Consider the following 18,887-nt stretch of genomic DNA (forward strand, 5'->3'; position numbering starts at 1 on the left):
TTTTATTTTGTACAGATTTTTTTTTTTTTTTTTTAGAAAATAAACCTTTGAACTTTTGCATTTAATTTGTACATACAAACCAGTGTTTAGTCTACATTTAACATACTTTGAGTCAGGATTAACTAAGGCATGGTGGTCAGGGTTCATTTGAATAGAATAACGTAAACACAAGATCAAAAATAACACTACAGAACTCTGCAAACAAGACAACAATGTGGCATTTTAACTACAGTGTATGGATGCATTAATTAACTTGTCACACACACCCGTCAGATTAAGTGGATTCATCCAAATGTGAAAAGAACAGAAACACATGCATGCTTCACCCTAATCCCACATTCAAGAGTGCGTCAGTGCAAACATTTAATAACTATTTCAATACAATTTAAGGGCAAGACACATTTATATGTGTTTATATGTTAGTCCAGGTTAAGCTCAAATGTAGTCATGATGTCCTGCTGCATAGTCATGTCAATGCCAGACATCTGTAAAGAGAGACAGAGATGTATAGAGTTACTGTCAAAAAGGCACTTTACCACAAACAGCAGACTAATACATGGGCAAGAGATACTCACAGCCTCTCGCCTGCGACGCTCTTGTTCCTTCCTTCGAGCCATTTCCCTTTCCCTGTCTACTGAGACCTGTGTGGTTACAGGTTGTGTTTCCTCGGGAGAGTTTGGCTTTTGCTGCTCAACTTCCTTGGAGGTATCTGGGGTAACTGGGGTCTCTGTGCAGATGTTCTCTGGTGAATCAGCATCAGCATCAGCATCAGCATCAGCATCGCTAACTGGCTGAGGGTTTTGCTCTGCTGTATATGGGCCAGGGAGGCTGAATGGAGAACATCCTTGTTACTTAGAGGTTATACTTTTTAAATCAGCAATCAGAGTAGAAGCTAGTTGGACTTATCAGTGAGCTTTCTTTTAAAAACCAGACTGCCAACATTCTGATTTGTACAAAGTTATGGCAATTTTAGCCTGAGAAATTGAACCAACAAAACAAGTAATGCATTTGTCGTTTCTGTGAGGATACCTGATGTCTATATCTGGAGCCTCCTTCTCCTTTTTTTCTTCAACCAACTTCTTCTTCAGTGCTTTTTCTCGCTCCTCTTTTTCCATGGCAGCCTTACGGAACTGCTGGAAACTCTCCTTTGAAGACTTGATTGCAGTTGGAGTGACTGACTGTCTCACCAGTCTCGCCCAAGACTCAGCATTTTTCAGAACAATGTCCTGAACGAGACAAATGACTATGTTCACTGGGAGCCTATAAAGGAGTGTGGGACAGTAAACTTGTAGTTTGCCCACTAGTGGGTAACAAAAAAGAAAGTAAAATATCGTTAATATTGTCACAGACAATACTTTGTCACCCTCTGATGGTGGGAAGATGAATTGTATGATATGACAAGGTATAGTATAAGCACTGTTTTAAATAGTAAAATCAAGGAGAAATCATTTGGCTCTGTATTAAAAAAAAGAAGTTATATATAGTCCCATTTGCAGTTAATATTGTACCGTTTTAGCAGCAATTTCCTGATTTATGTTTAAAGTTTATCACCAGTCGGTTGATTTTCAGAGAGAACAGTTTCACAGATAAAAACAAAAGTGACCAACTCCATGTTAGTCTTTAAGTTTATCTCAGCCCTTCTTCCAGCTCGTCCTCTGCATCCTGATCAACAGAGTCACTCTTCAACATGCCATCTGTCGCAGTATCTCAGATAAAGAATACTCACCTTTTTAGGAACCGTGGTTTTTTCATCTTCAGCAGATTTACTTGCCGAGTTCGCGAAAGGCATATTAGTCAAATGACCATCCAGGACGTCCTCAGGGTATCTGAAATCTGAGATAGTCACTCTATAAGTTCATAATGTTCTGAACTTCTTTTCCATGAATAGAGATGCCAACGTTGGTGTCTTTTAGTGACTCACTGGACTTTGTCTCATCTTTGGAAATCTGAAGCGGGCTCTCTCTCAGAGGGGACAGCACTGGGCCCTGCTGACAGATCAGATTTAGTTTCATCTTCTAAAATCATGCACAAAGAAGACACCTCCAGTGGTCTAACATCTCACCTTGCCACACTGGTGTACAGGTATACTCCATGATGAGATGGCAGCAAAACACTGCTTTTGAACCTTGCATCGAGTTACTATTTATCAATATTAGTACTGTAGAAAAATATAATATAATTGCCTTACTAAAGAAATTGCTGGAATGATTGCATAATTTACTGCGATTCAATCCATATTATTATTATTATTATTATTATTATTATTATTATTATTATTATTATGACAGATTTAGTTTCCTTTGGGATTCTGATAGAGCCTGAATAGTTTTTCATGTCTACACAGAACATGAGTGTCTGTCCCCCTCTCACAATAACATGCGCTTGAGTTGCATGATGGAAATTGTAGGATTTTGTTTTTGTGAGGCGCGTAGCATTAGTTTTCACCATTCTTTTCTTCATCCATTTCTTGCCATTCCTTCAACACTGGAAATTCAATTCTAAACCACTGGAGCATCCCTATAAGCCCTACTCATTTCACTGTCTGCACGGATTATCATACCAAACCCAGATCAACAGCAACAAGGTTGCACATCTACTTTTCATTCAGACCTTATAAATACTACACAGTATTGTATTGTATGCATGTTATCCAGATCTCCGGAGCTGTAGTCCAACTACAAAACACAGGGTAACTAGATTCAGTCTGGGGATTTCTGTGGATTTACTGTAACATTCACATAAGTGTGTCACATGATGATAAAACCTTGTCTTTTAACAATTAAATACCGGTATCTAAGTTTTGCATTTTCATCTCCAGTACCTCAAATCTGGCAGCAGCCCAGTCCAGCAAAACCTCTGGAGATGCCATGGGTGATAGAAGGGCAGACAAATCTATCAAACAGCAAACGACAGGATAGATCGTCAACACATCATCACACTATAAGAGGTGAGGAGATAACAGGAAGGGGTTAGAGGGAAAACAACAGAAGTTTGCAGGAGGCGTCATGAGACAGAGTTTGAATGAGACACACGGACGGTCAAGGTCAAAACAACCAAAAACACCCACCAAAACAAAACAAAAGGTGTTCAGGTTGGCACCATGAAAAAAATAAAAGTCTCTTCATTTGAGCCTTACCTGGAGGTGACATAGCCAGCTCCTCGTTGTTGTGTGTTGGGTGGCCTTCAGGCTCTGCTGCTGTGGACTGTACAGCAGCAGGAGGAGGCTGTGATGTCTCCACTGAGGCTTTTGTCAAATTGTTCGTCTCCTTTATCCGCTTTTTAGAGGCAGCACGTGGGACCTTTGACTTAAGAAGAAATTACATTCTTACACATTATTGTGACCAGCAAGAATAACTTACGATATTTTCTCAAAGAAAATAGTAAATATATTTACCTTTGTCTTAACCTTTTGGCAAGATTCTTTACTTCTCTGCTTCTTTGTTTTTGGCACTGAAAAACATGCAGTGAGTCAGACACCAGTCATTTGTGATGATGAGTATTAGCATAACTATTTCAAAACATCTATTTGCTTTTTTTTTCTAGTTTTCACTACACCACCACTCACCTGCTACACACAGCCATGCTCAATCTGGACACAACTACTGTATGAGGATCTTTGTTTGCAATTATCAAACATTAGAGGGCTATGTATTATATATTTGAAAAAAAAACATTGCTTCCCTTTATGTGGGGACCAGTCAGTCATTTCTATGTAGAGCAATGACTGTATATGGAAATTATACAAAGAAAATTATATAATAATTATACTACATTTTGGCAATATCATGTACAACTCCACCACAGTGATGTACTTGTTAATGTTTTACTGTCATGAGCGGATGTTAAAATCCAGGAAAACATTTTTTCTCTTGGTTACAGGTTGTAATCTTCGAACAAAGAACAGCTCTTTGTACAAAGCCTCTTAAGAAAAGAACAAAACTCACCTCCATGAAATGGGTTCAAGGGATAGTTCAACATTTTGGCAAATTGGCCCATTGCCATAATCCCTATAGTCATAGCAGTAGGTTTGTTACCTTTAATTGTCGGTGTAAGCTATTTTTAGAACGGCAGAGCCAAGCCGTGAGCTGCTCAGAGCTATGCTACGAGACTCATGGAATTTCTTGGTTTCCCTCATCAAACTCATCTCATAGTGTGGTGAATGTGCAGGTCACAACTTGTTCACAAGAGTGTTTTGTAGTTGTTGGATTGTGTATTTCATGACTTTGATGAAGGAAACCAAGAAATCCCATTAGCCTCCGTAGCGTAGCTCTGAGCAACTCGCGGCTCTGCTCCGCCGTTCTAAAAATAGCTTGCACCGTCAATTAAAGGTAACAATCCTACTCCTAAAACTATATTATGGCAATGTCAATTTGCCAAAATGTTGAACTATCCCTTTAACAATGAACATGGGGTTACAATGTCAATGCCAGGTTTGTTAAATTGTGAGAAATTCCACATGGTGTTGGCTATTGTGTAGCCAGTGCTACAGGATGCTAAAAAGTAAAGGTTCGGCATTTATACCAACTTAACAGTGGTAATCAGTCTCATTTTTGCTGACCTCCACTGCATCAACTTTGCACCATGCTATGGTGTAGAGGTGTTCTCTATAAAGCAATAGCACATGGTAATACTGCAATAAGAGATGGTTAAGGAGAGCTCCACCCAGTCAAACCTATCAGTGCTGCTGAGTCCAGAGCTGCAGCAACCTTGAAGGTTTTAACCACAGACAGTAAACTCCTCAGCCTAATATACTCCTTAATTCTGGCTATGATTTACATCACTGATGATAAATGGATGTCCACTAAAATAAAATGACAGCTCTGTTAAGTATTTCACAAGAATAATATCTGATTTCTGTAGAAGATTATGTGCTATATGCTACTATGTACACACCTCGTCCATGTAGACAGCTTGTAAAACGTGTTTGGGGAAAGAAACACAAAAGAGCAAAACACCTGATGAATGTGGATAATATGAAACAATTTAATATTTGACGTGAGACGTAGAAGTGAGGCACCTGGGTTAATCCTGCCCATTTTAGAGAGAAAGAAGGGAAGATGAAGTCAGAGGTAGATGAGGACAGAATGTTGGAGAGCAGCTAACCTGTTTCAGAGTCACTGCTCTCAGGAGTGCTAGACCGACTACTGCTGCCGCCGCTGCTGCTGTCAGAGCTGGACGACGACGAGCTGCTGCTGCTGCTGAGGTCAGGAAACACCATTATTTCAGCTGCTGAAAAAAAAAAGAGAGACAAATTGTAATTTTTACACTCAACAACCATCTTTGAAGCATAAATTTGAAAATTATAATGAAATAAAATTACCTTCCTCCTTTTTTTTCCTAATCAATTGCTGCTCTTTCCTGTTAACCCCAGATCTACCGGCATCCTTTGATTTCGATGTCTGTATTCTTTTGGCTGGTTTCACCTTTTTTTCTGCTGGACAGAAGAGAACAAACCTCCTTAGCAAATTTAAATGAACAGTTGCGTTGCATTTGGTGAGGGAGGGAAGTGCAATAAAGCGGGACTGAGCTGTACTTACTGCATTTCCTCAAACATGTTGCGACAAACGTCTGCAGGGCTCTCAGTGTGGAAGGCTTGAGTATTTCAAAGTCAATCTCAATGTCCTCTAGAGTGGAATCTCGCAGATATGATTCCCTAGTATGAATGATGTTCACCAATTTGCCCAGTTTGTCACCAGGCAGCTTGTCGATGTCCAATTTCAACTGCTTCTTCTCCTGATAAGTCATTGGAGTGACTTCATCCTCACCTTTTACAGGTACTCTGTGAATATTGTGTTTGCTGGCAGGTCTGGGGGCACAAAGAAAACATCTAATATTATCCATAGCACATATTGTAGCACACTCACTTAACCATTATTTATAGTATTAGTTAAGTATATAGTGTGAATCATAATAAATGATCACTCACACAGAAGCGTTCTTGATGCTGGCGATTTTTTCTACAATAGACTGAAATTGGGAGGATGTGTGCTTTAGTCGAGCAATGTCTTTTTCTTTACATCTTTTTTCCCTTTTCAACTTGTCTCTTTTCTTTTGTTTCATCAGTGGGTCTTGGCTTAGTCTCCTCAGCTGATCACTGACATTCTTCAACTGAAAAGTCAGCCACCAATGAGATCATTAGGTCAAATGCACTGAGGTGAACAACTTCTCTAAAGTCATTTGCACCGTTACTGACATGACTGATGACCTACCTGCGCCTCTAGGTCGGCCAGCTGCGTAGTCACTTCTTCAGATGAACTTTCTGACTCGGAGGAACTTTCACTTTCTGAACTTGCTGAGGTTGACAAGCTGCCCACTCTGTCTCCTTTTCCCTGGATAATTCTCTGACAAGGTATGGGACCACCCTCCGGTTGTTGGGGAACCTTGAGATAACGGGCCTCAAAAACTTCCTGTGAATACAAACACAAATATTTTCTATAGAATTAGTAGAAATCCCTACTTTAATCTATACAGCATAGATGCCGTACATTCCTGGCCCCTTTCTTGTGTTATTTACATTCAAGTATCCCAGTAGTAAATACGTATGTCTCACAGCACTCAACAGTGCAACTGAACTGAACAGTGTTACAGACACCAAACAAATGACCAGTAATGACCACATTCACTCAATGACATCAAAATCTAACATGTACATAGGCAAGCAAAGAGAATCAAGGCCTTACATGGATGTAAACTATGATGGCTTCAAATTCTTCCAAAAATAATTTCTTCAAAGATTTTATGAGGAAGAAAATGCTTTTAACATGTTTAATAGGCCTTATAGGTCCGTGTACGTTTCGTTAGTTTGATTTTTCCTTTAAACCAAACTGTCAGAAAACGAAAGTCAGCTGGTAATTTGGTTTTCCGTTTCAAACCAAAATCCAAAAAAACACAATTCAGGCTGGTTTTTTGGTTTTTGGTTTTAAAACGAAAAAACGAGGAAACCAAAATCAAATTACGGTAAAATTTTGATTGTCTTTTTGTTTTTGATCTTAAACAACACATTAACGCCGATGACAGACCGGAAGTGTCGGAACTTCAAAATAAAAGCCCAGTGAATTGCGTTATAGCCACAGACTGTAGATGAATGGCCTATAAAATCTTTTTTTTTTTCTTTGTAAATGTTGTGTTTTGAGCACATGGATACATTTTCACAGCTGTGCTTATTTTTACACATAGCGAAGCTGATCGTTAACTCATCTTCCTCATGTACTGTTCTCCTCGCTGCGCTGGGTCTCTGTCTCCATTGCGCACGCTGTAGCGCTTCGCTTCCACTCAGTCAGATCATTTTCACAGCGGACTTCTGTGACGGCTCTACCATGTCATGAGACAAACATGCAAGAAGTAGCGCAGTTAATTGTGTTTCACCGGCGAGGAGCTGTCATTACGCGCGACCATTACGCACGGCGATTCCCCTCATCTAAGCTGCCAATAGAGTGCCCTGTGCCGGGAAGGGAGCCTGATGAAATCCCGGACTGTAGCCGAGGTCTGGGACTGGATCTCATGTGACTGAAAAGAGTAGAAAAGAACCATAAAGGGGCCGCTGCCACCTGCCAAATATGCCCGGGGTTGGAGATCTCAGGGTCGGGTTGAGTCTCTGAGAAGAGCTGGTCTATCACCCAGCCCCATGCAGCATTATTCCATAAGGTGGCGAACGTTACTGCAGCAGATCGTAATATAGCTATATTCCTCAAATAACAAAACAATCAGCCGGTATTCAATTAATAGCCGGGTCTCATATAATGGCGTTCAAGCCATAAAAAAAAATAAAAAACTATCTGCCGCCGCCTGGGACAAACTGAGGAGGAAATGTTCAGAAATTCTTAGTGGACTGTCTGTGAAGACTGACTGGAGTGAAGCTGACCTCATGTGAAAATGCTCTGACTGACCTGGGAGCGAAGCGCTGCAGCGTGCGCAACGGACAGACCGAGGCACGTGAGGAAGATGAACTAATGATGAGCTTGGCCACTAATGTGTAAAAAATAAACACAAAAAAAAAAGAAAAAAGAAGATTTCATAGGCTATTTATAGGTTACAGTACAGTCTATGGCTATAACTCAATTCACTGGGCTTTTATTTTGAAGTTCAGACACTTCCAGGCTGTCATCGGCGTTAATGCAGGACTGAAGCTGACCTCACCCTCTGCTTCAGAGAGGGACAGCCTGTCCCGAGCCGGGTTGGGACCGGAGACGGGCCCAGAACACGTTGTGAAAATGATCTGACTGAATGGAAGCGAAGCGCTACAGCCCAATGGAGACAGAGACCCAGCGCAGCGAGGAGAACAGTAGCCTACATGAGGAAGATGAACTATTTAATGATCAGCTTGTCACTCATGTGTAAAAATAAACACAGCTGTGAAAATGTATCCATGTGCTCAAAACACAACATTTACAAAGAAAAAAAAAGATTTTATAGGCCATTCATCTACAGTCTGTGGCTATAACGCAATTCACTGGGCTTTTATTTTGAAGTTCCGACACTTCCGGTCTGTCATCGGCGTTAATGTGTTGTTTAAGATCAAAAACAAAAAGACAATCAAAATTTTACCGTAATTTGATTTTGGTTTCCTCGTTTTTTCGTTTTAAAACCAAAAAACCAAAAACCAAAAAACCAGCCTGAATTTTGGTTTTTTGGTTTTTGGTTTGAAATGGAAAACCAAATTACCAGCTGACTTTCGTTTTCTGACAGTTCGGTTTAAAGGAAAAATCAAACTAACGAAACGTACACGGACCCTTATACACAACTCACCAAAAACACAACCTCATCGACAAACAAATTCTCCATATGATATCTAAGTACGGAGTGACTTTCTGATTTGGTTGAACAATAAATAAAAACAATACAATTCCATACCTGGAGCTTTCGTGCCATGTAGACGACCTCGTGTGAAGGTGGGTTGTATTTGTAACAGTTCGAGAACATCAGTCGCACATCAGCAGCAAATTCCTTTGCATTTGAATATTCTCCTTGGTCCATTTTTTTCTGAGAAAAACAACACTTTGTGTGAGAAAAACTGATACAGAAAATAATGTTGCATACTGGGGAAAAAAAGTGTCATCATGATCAATTTTACCCGGACTGTGCTCAGGTCCATGGGCTGCTTGATGATTTCGTGGTAGTCGTGTAAACCCAAAGCAACCGCATCAACAGGGGCATAAAAGGGCCATCCATATGTATAGTGCCTCTTTGAGAGCATCTCCCTCAGGATGTCACTGCAGCACCTGAGCTGCTCAGGCAGTTTGACCTTCTTTTCCTCAAATGCAGGTAAGTCTTTCTTAGGAGGTTTGATGGGCCGGCCACAGCCTCTTCTGGAGGATAAGGTACAACGAGCATGATCCCCAACAAGAGCCTCCTCAGTGATGGTGATCTCTTTAGTGCTGGAGGTTGTGGAGTTTGCTTTCCTCTTGAAACCTTTTTTAGCCTGAATATTTAGGAGAAGGTTGAACATAAATTACACATCACTGCAATAGTTAGTCAAAAGAGACATTAAAGTGTGACAAGTGTGCTATGGAATTTATTTTGCGATTTCTCATGGACGTCACCGGCAACACTGCTATAAATGATTCAAATTTGTGAATCATTTAAAGCAACTTGTTCCAATAGAAACAGTCTGTTTAACATCGTTAAGTATTTATGTGGTATGAATGGAGCATGATGTTTTCCAACCCAACCACCACAGAATGAGCCATTACTAATATGACTGAACAGATTTTTACATTTCAAAATTGTAAAATGTAACTTATTATAAAACAAAATAAAACTTTTCCTGCCCACATATTGATTTATTTTCTTTACTGAAATATCCAATCACGGGAAATATTGCCAAAATGACAAACAAGGTCTTTTGTAAAGATTTTTACCTTAAAGACAGTTGATATTTTAATTAAATTGAACAACTTTGATGTGGGAACTGCTGAAGCCCAAAGACTTACTGTTGCATCAATTTGTGCAGAGAGTTGAATGGGTGGGATGAACGGAGGGGCAGTGGGAGGGATGACTGTCACTGTCTGTTGGAGCACCACTTCTGACACAAGGGATCTATGCTTTAATGCTCCTGCATAAAAAAAATAAAGGTAATGTTCACGACAATGGAACTTTAGACTTAAAGCAGCAAAATAAATGTAAAGGAAACATTACTTTAAGGATTTTTTGTTCTTACATTGTGGTGTTTGTGATATTCATTTGTAAATTAAATGTCTGTAAAATGTCAGTTTATGGACAATCTAATGTAGCAGCTTCCAAGAATAAATGTGTAATGTTACGACGCCACATCTTGGGATTGCGCATAATGCAATATACTACTGTACCTGCATTTGTCTTTTTCACTTTTACTGGTTCTGTTGTAGTAGTGACTGCTGTAACTTCACACTCTTCTTTAGGCATCTGGGCCACCTTCTGCAAAAAGATCTTCTCCAGACTCTGTGCCATAAAAACGATGTCATCTCCAGGCTGTGTGAAGAAAAAAAATATATATATTGTAGTAAAGCAAAGGTTTTCAATGTAATGACAACCCTGTCTGAAATGCAAAAATATTTCATCCATAGCATTGTGATAAGATAAAAAAATAAATTAAAAAAACCCACAGGAGTAATGTACCACTCAATACAGTAATCAGTGAACATGTCTGTTTCAATTGGAATACAGTTCATGTTGGTGTGTTATTCAAGACAATAGTATTCTCTTACCCGGTTGTACATATAGCAGTTGGTAAACATGGCGTTGAAGTCTTGTATACAATGAACTGCTTGGTAGTAATATTTGTTCTGAAGACGCCTCTTTATAGTGCCCAGGTCCATAGGATTTGTAATTATTGTATAATAGTCCTGAAAGACAACAAAGACACTGGCATCTAAGTCTTTCCTTCCAAACCGCTGTCTGATGGAATCAAGACAAAGTGTATTACTGCAGTTTTAAGTGACACCCAGGAAGGACACTTCAAATAAAAAACAAACTCAGAAAGGCATTTGCAGTCAAACTTTGTCCAGCTTTTCTACAAATGAGATTTTCACAACTTACTGGGAGACGCAGTGCTACTGCATCAACAGGCTGGCGAAAGGGCCAAGAGAAGTTATGCCTCCATAGAGCTTTGATCACAACCTTCTCAAGATACTGTAGCTGATTGGTTACACGTCCATTCTTCTTGGGATTTATGACCTCTGGTGGGGGAGGATTTCCACTCACAGTGGGACAGGATTTCACATCAGACATTGTGTTGTCCAGAGACCAAGAGGTCTTAGTGCAAGTTAGTGTTCGTCACACGTTTTCCTGGATAAAGAGTGAAGTATAATTTTCAGCACAAGTAAAAATCAGTCATGGCATTTTGAAAAAACACCAATTCTCCCCTTAAGACTACATCACCATTGAAACTTATACTGACTTCATGTCTCCAATGTCCTTAAGAAGGAATCACAACATGTACTAATAATGTTATGTTTTAAAGGGAAGGTTAATGATCTTTGATCATTTCTGACTGGTCTAAATCTAATTGGAGCAAATCAAATGAAAAGCACTAAGCCCCCCCCTCCTCCCAACCCAACCCAACATCACATGGTGAGAAATAACTCAGTTATAATGGTCAATATTTATAACAATGACATATTCAAAATACCACTTGTGTGGATAGCAACACACTGTCCACAGATGCACCACCTGGATCCACCAGAGTTATCTTCCCAAAACATGGGTTATACTGCCACCTCCTGCATCTCTCTGAAAATGTTCCACTAAGCAATCTAATTGGACAGAACCATGTTTCTAGCAAACACTTTAAGCATTTGAAAAGGTAAGATACTCAAGGGTATATATAAATATATATATATTGCCCTACTACAAACAAAACACACCATGTAATAATGTTTTTTTAAAAAGTTCTCCTTCATGTACAATAACTTTTCAAGAGAAATAATTTAGAATTTATAAAAGTAAATCCTACTTATTACAATGTGTTTGCTATTCAGAGAAGCATAAAAACTGGTGACAGACCAAAAGTGTATTCTTCCATGTTTATTAAAAAAGTTGATAATAAATAAATTGGACCATGTTGTGCCTTTATCTGCAGTCACAATACTTCCTTGTAACCCAACCCAAATAATTTACATTGCAAGTTGTATTCATCTTAGTTGCATTTTATTTTATGGTTTAAAATACGACAAATTATCAAAACACTTCCATACAATTATAAATTCAGTCAAGTTCAGCATATCTTACTTTGGCCCTTCGTCTTGGGTTCATGAATATGTTTGGCAGAATATACCCGAGCGACTGAACTAGGCTATAAACTCATCACAGTCTAACAAAGCCCAGGGCCCAGTTGTTCAAAAGTAATCTGATTGGATTGGATCAAATCTTGAAAATGTGTTGTTCAAAACTGAAAACAGATTCTGAAATGGGATTAGAACACGTAATCCAGTTTTTGTTTTAATCTGGATCAAACCTTTAGTTTGTGTTGTTCAGAACATTTTAGGAGGATCGGGATAACTTTGATCCAAAAAAAATCTGGATTATTCTGATCCCATCAGTATGGTGGATTGGGGGGTGGATTTCAGGAACAAAATGTAATTTAAATTACAGATACATATAAACTGGTCATGTAGGTATATAAATAAACATAGAAACACACATTCATTTATTTTCTGCACCTGATTTTTAAACCATCAGTGATAAGTAAATTAATTTAACTTTTGATCATTCCACAAATGAAGAACTCTGAATGCAATCAATTCTACTTACAACCTTCTAACAACCGGGATAAAAGTAAGATGCATTATGTAATCCTTGATGAAAATCAAGGGATTTCAAAAGCCAGATAATTTTCAATCCAGACTAAACCTTTTTAACACCTGGGCCCAGGTGATGAATTTGTCATTCAGTTACAAAAGTGCACAAAAAGCGTGAATCTAAAAAAATTCATTCTTTACAAACATCCACAAACTGACAGATCTTGTAGACATAATTGAATTGCTTCCTAGATACCCATCATCTGTCAAGGAATGTTTGTTTGAAGCATTAACAATAATGGTAAAGTGCATACCAGTAGTCTAAATGATGAATCAGTTAAAATGAAAACCTAATTAACACAGTGGCAAACATTAACTTAAGTTGCAACGTTAAGATGGCTCACAGTCCCACTGTAAATGCACTGCATGTGATGTGAATGGGTTAGTGTTTGCTGTCCGACAAAGGCAATAGTCAGATCTAGATCAAATTATTCTAAAACTATACAACTATATAGACCATCATAAATCTCGTCCTCTACAGTATGATAGTTCAAGGTCGCAAAACTGCTTTCGACTCCATCTCCAGTGAAACAATACTAACACCATACTAAGAGGTTTAGCCGCAAAATGCATTTGGGCAGCCCGGTTGATATAAGGAAATCCGTTTTGTCACGTACCGAAATTCAGGGCAACATAACCATAATCTTGAACAGATCTTAGTCGTGACGTTCTTCTAGTCATGTTGTATGTCTGATTGAAGGGATGAATCACTGTTCCTTCCTGTTGTTTTAATGCTGTACCGCGCATTGAAATGGTAATGTAGCCTACGATACCAGTGTTTTAACATTTAGCTAGCCAATTATGAAAGGCTTGTGAAACACTGACGGGCGTACGGCATTGAAAGACAGGTCGAGCTTTTCAGCTGTCACTGTGACAACCAATTTCTGGATTTATTTTGTGATTGTAAAAGGTTGCGTTACGTATTGTTGTGAACCAGACACATGGCTTCATGCTGCAGTGTTGACAGCGCTCTAGCCAACACGTGAAGCCGCAACCACGCCCACCGGCGATTTAGCATTAGCCTTGCTGAGAGCATGACTGTACAATGAATAATTAAAGGATTAAGCCGTCAGCGCTTTCAAATGTGTATTGCGTCGACTAATCGTGTAGGTGCACAGCAACTCTCCCTACGCTCCAACATTAGTAGCAACTGCAATTTAACGAATTGCTAACAACGCAAGGCGCCTTTAGCCGGCTTGCTAGCCACCTAGCATCTTTAACGTTACTCAGTAACTAACGCTAGCTCGTTAACTAACGCTAGTTAGTCTTTTTCACCTCTCCCCCCTTGGTACGGTTTTGTTTTGCACATCTTAACAAGGCCAACACATCTTGTCAGGTGCATTTTTCAAACATTTCAGCACCTCACGTTAGAATAGCTAACACGGCTAATGCTAAATCATGGCTGTCTGATGGGATAAGGTCGCGCTAAACGTAGACGTCATATTCTCCCAACTTACCTAAACGTAACGTAGGCAGATATTTAGCTTATTAGCTAGAAGAAACATCGGCCAACTGAACACAGGGTAGCCACTTTGGTCAGACATAAAAAATCGGAAAACATTACTGTGCTAGCATTACCTGACAAGATACCGGAGCTCTGCCGTTCAGCTCTTCAGTAGCGCTCGTCTCTACGGCAACCGCCTCAAATTTATACCCGTGTGCTCGAGCCTCGAAAAACTGATTGGTCAAAACAACACTTGCACGTGCTAACCCGTTCACTTTTCTGCAAAGAGAAGCGCTCGAAACAATTTATTTAATTCAACAAACACAGCCCACTTTCCCTGATGTGAATGTGTGGCTAACTGTGGCTTTTCAGATTTAGGTGAAGATTTTGTGTTAAGTTCTTCCAAACAAAATGGCAGCTCTGTCACGGACGGATCCTGGAGCATTGTCAATCGATGCGAATACTGGCTTACACCTGAAACGTTGGAAGTCCTCATGTCAATAAAGTCACTAGTCTGAGTGTCCGCCTCGGTCCGCCTGTAAGTCAGGCGGTGGCCACTCACTGATCTGCGGCAGCTAACGCTGGATGTGATGTGCTCTGTGAGGGGAGAGGAAGGGAAAAGTGGAAACTGGGCGGAGTGATGATTTCAGGTGCTAACCCAGAAGCGGAAAACTTAGATTCATTGGCCACATAAAAACTACCAAGCCCTCTCCATTGGATAAATTCAGTGTTTAGTCTGAGGTAACGTTAGCCTACAATTCAACAATAATGTGCCTTTTTTTTTTTGCGGTATATGAAAACACTACACGACAATCAAGACATGTGAAACATTTGTGTGGTAGGCTGCGCCGTTTTACAGTAGATATTTTCTGGGGGTTTGCAAATTAAAAAATACTAAATTTGTATCTATGGATAAAACTGAGCAAACTGTAGAATATCAGGTTTTCGAAGAAGAATTTATCTTATTACAGTATTAATAAAGTTCATAGTAGGACATTGAGAGTAGCGAGTGTAGACTTTACCAGGGGACCCCGAACTAGACATAACTCGACTTCCTGTGAACTGGAAATTCAGTACAACTCAGCCATGTTTTACTGGACCACATTTGTTTTGAAGTTGAGTGCCTACGTTTTGTTGTGTTCATGGTTCATCAATTAGCCTACACCTGTGGGCTTTTGCGTTTTAAAGTTAAAAAACAATTTAAAAGTAGCAACACATTGTAGGAGGACAGTTGTGTTAGCCTATTGCTCAATATCACATTTTCAGTGTGCTTTCAGGTAATAGGCTACCTGAGATATTTCATCTGAATAAATGCTGGGGTCAAAATGTGTATAAAAACTACAAACGTGGGCTTAATTTCCTAATTGCTGTCTTTGATAAGATATAAGAAGAGAGCGGGGCCATCTACCATTGATTGATTACATTTCCATGATGACATATAGATTAAGTTATGTGCAACCCAATAGGACAAATCACACTCCTTCATTCTTCATGTCATATCCAATTTTCATATCAAAATTATGATGACATGTATCTAGGCATGTTTTAACATTAAGTTATGTGCAACCCAATACACAAATCACACTCCTTCATTCTTCATGTCATATCCAATTTTCATATCAAAATTACCATCTTAAATTCCAAAGATAAGGGAATGTGGCTTAAATGGTTTCCAGCTGCAGGAAATGAATCCTTCGCACATTTTAATAAATCAAAGTTTTTTGGAAAACACAATTCTTTAGCTCATAAATCACAGGACTTCAAATGATTCGTCAATAATTTACAACTTTTGACCACAAGATGGAGCCAGGGTGCAAATTATTCGACTAAGTGGGGTGACATAGGAGGGAGGTTGTAGTTTGTGTTTTTGATAAGCAAAATTGATCAACGGAACTATCTGCAGTTTTATAATGACAATTGTGCTGTACCTACTGTCTTACCTTACTCCTCAGACCAAACACAAGAAGTTTTGTGTAATGAAACTGAATTCATTAGCCTATACCTATAGCAACCTAAAGATTTGTAAGGAATTGTAATGTATTGTTATCATGTTCAATGTAAAAACATCAGGGGATTTCATATTGTCATTTTTCATGTTAGTAGGCCTATTTGTATACTCATTCCTGTTTCAAAATGGCTTAATGCAGCACTCTACAAATCACACAAAGTTTCATAAAGAACCCCGGAAAATCCCGCTGTTCACTGCCAGCTATATTTAGCTATAGTGGAGGTGGAGGCCAGAAAAGATAAAGCCGAGCAGATGAGGCACAAGTTCAACATGGCAGCCTCCAATGCAAGCACTATAGCTACAAAAGACAAAGTCCAGAAGTTTAGAAAGGGAAAGGAATGGGTTAGTCAGATTGTCAGATGTCCTAAATGAGTTTGAATCAGACCATAAAAACTGACACAGTGTCTTTTCCTCTGACAATGGCAGGAAGCTTGTTCAGAAGGGAGGAGGTCATAGAGGAAAAGGCTCTGCCCCCTGATGTTTCAAATGTGAGGAGTAACAAGGGTATTTGTTTTTGAATGAGTAAATATAAACTCCTGAAAACAAGTAAGGGAACGAGCAAAGTTGGCATATACTACACTACTTGGTGGTGGAATGTAACTAAAGACATTTTCTCTGGTGCTGCTAACTGAATGTGTCAGTTATATGTTTACATGTAGTGCGTATACACACTGTACAAGCTTGTACATTTTACTTCATTACACTGAAAAAACAACAACAATTTGTTTTTCATTTTCAGATTTTCAGACTAAGATTTTACATAGGCCCTATAGGTTAATTCCTAATATTATTAATTAAAAGTAAAATCCAAACAGTAAAGAAACTCGGCCTAAGTAGAATTTGGTACACTCTGAACCACTAAAATGTTATAATAGGTAACATATCTGTCATAATTTGTCAAATAATTATATATTTGATAATGAAAAAATCCCTGGGGTCACTTTTTCCATTTTGTAATGTAGGCTACATGTGTCTGCTAATTTGTCTTTACTTTAGGAGCTTTTTACACAGTGACATCTGCATTTCCATCACAACTAATACAAGACAATTACTAATCATGTGAATTTTTTTGATTGTCTGAACTCTAAAGTGAGGAAGGTCAAACTAGAAATGTGCAATGCTGGGCTTATCTGTCTGAGTAGACTTGATCAAAATCATCCATAAGAGGGCAACAGAAACCACATATTTGTGTTTAGCAGACGATTGCATTACATTGGGCGTGGGTTGTTTGGGATGGATGTCTTCCAATTTTATCATTCAGTTTACTGGAAGTATAAAATGCTGAATTGTGAATTCACGGGCATGTACAGTGAACAGGAAAGCACTTGAGAGTCTAAACTTGAGTGTACACACAGTATTGAGGGTAGGCAGGAGAGGTGCTGACAGGGACTAGCCAGACTAGTACAAACTTACTTTCAAGGTTGACTTTCTCTATTGAAACTCACATTAAACAGGGGTAACATATTTGCTATTAACTAGCTTTTCACCTATAATGTATAATATGCCCCATATGTTGTTAACAGATGGGGAGTCTGATAACTAAGGATGTTTGGAGTGGTGCAGTGGCATGTGGTTTGGCTTTTAAATGAAATAAGAGAAAAGCCCACATTTAGATAGAACTCAGATGTGTTTCTGCAATGGTTTAGGACATAAAACCCAGTATTACAAAAAAAAAAAAAAAAAAATCCACACTGCACTACAATGAAAATCATCTTGTCTTTCCTGCTACTGGTAGGTATTTGATGTCAAAGTGAGAACATATGAGAAACTGTCCTGGACCATTTGAAGTCACGGTTGTGATACCAAGAGCCAGCTGGAATAAAGTTTTATCATTACATGGGTTTGCCTTTTTCTCTATGGCCTTTATGCTTTCGCGTAAGTATGAGGTAGTGGATCCCTCCTTGGTTTGTCCATCTGATAACTCCCTGCAACTCAAGTCAGCAGCAGTCCAAAAACAATCCCTGCCCAAATCAAATATTTTGAGTGTCCCAAAGACATTACTGGAAGAGAGACAAAGCAAAGGGGGGAATCCCACTGTGACGAGGAGCTCTTCTATTCATTCAAACAGATCACTACAACCTGAGTCAATGCAAAATAAACATTACACATGTTATCTGAAGTATTTTGTTACACTGAACATGTACTGTAGCAGGCATCAAGAATCCTGGTTCTTGTAGTATTTGATACCTCACTCACTCCATTGGCTGTACAATGTCTGCTCATGTTTACTCGCAGTCATGGTGAGGGTCTGTCTAATTTACCTGTCTTTCTTGTATTAATACCTTCAAACTTACTAACTTTAGTTCTAAGAATAAATCACACCAGTCCCTTTGAGAGTAAAGAAACTCCATGAAATGATACTGTACATAATAAATATACAACACAGTGGATGATTAAAACAATTCAATTGTGTCAGCATTTTTAACCAGTGCACTACACTAAGATCAACTGTCAAAGCCATAAACGAAGACAAGTGCGTGGAGCGGCACAACAACTCGAAACAATCTGGTGGCAGCATTTCCGTACTGGTGTTAACTGTGTTTCTTACCTCCAGATAAGCTTGGCTGTTTTATCATTAGATGTTCTGTGGCTGTATGCATTTTTTTTTTTGACAGTTGCACTCCCTGCTCACCCTGTTTTAATTAAAGACTCTTGCAGTGTA

General features: G+C 39.1%; 1 protein-coding gene across 1 annotated transcript; it reads right to left on the reverse strand.

The window, feature by feature from the left end:
- Positions 1-369: 369 nt before the first annotated feature.
- On the reverse strand, positions 370-11,205 carry brdt (bromodomain, testis-specific; the record flags this gene model as incomplete). The annotated part of the gene is made up of 19 exons (XM_083970067.1): positions 370-485; positions 576-828; positions 1,030-1,226; positions 1,727-1,833; positions 1,922-1,985; positions 2,822-2,892; positions 3,137-3,305; positions 3,395-3,450; positions 5,104-5,226; positions 5,321-5,431; positions 5,538-5,806; positions 5,927-6,108; positions 6,210-6,407; positions 8,851-8,979; positions 9,071-9,418; positions 9,930-10,051; positions 10,305-10,446; positions 10,683-10,820; positions 11,014-11,205. 19 exons carry the CDS (start codon positions 11,203-11,205, stop codon positions 420-422), a joined length of 2,937 nt encoding a protein of 978 aa, XP_083826193.1. The 3' UTR covers positions 370-419.
- Between the last annotated feature and the right edge of the window lie 7,682 nt (positions 11,206-18,887).

This window comes from Trachurus trachurus, assembly GCF_905171665.1.
Source record: "Trachurus trachurus genome assembly, chromosome: 4".
Lineage (NCBI taxonomy): Eukaryota > Metazoa > Chordata > Actinopteri > Carangiformes > Carangidae > Trachurus > Trachurus trachurus.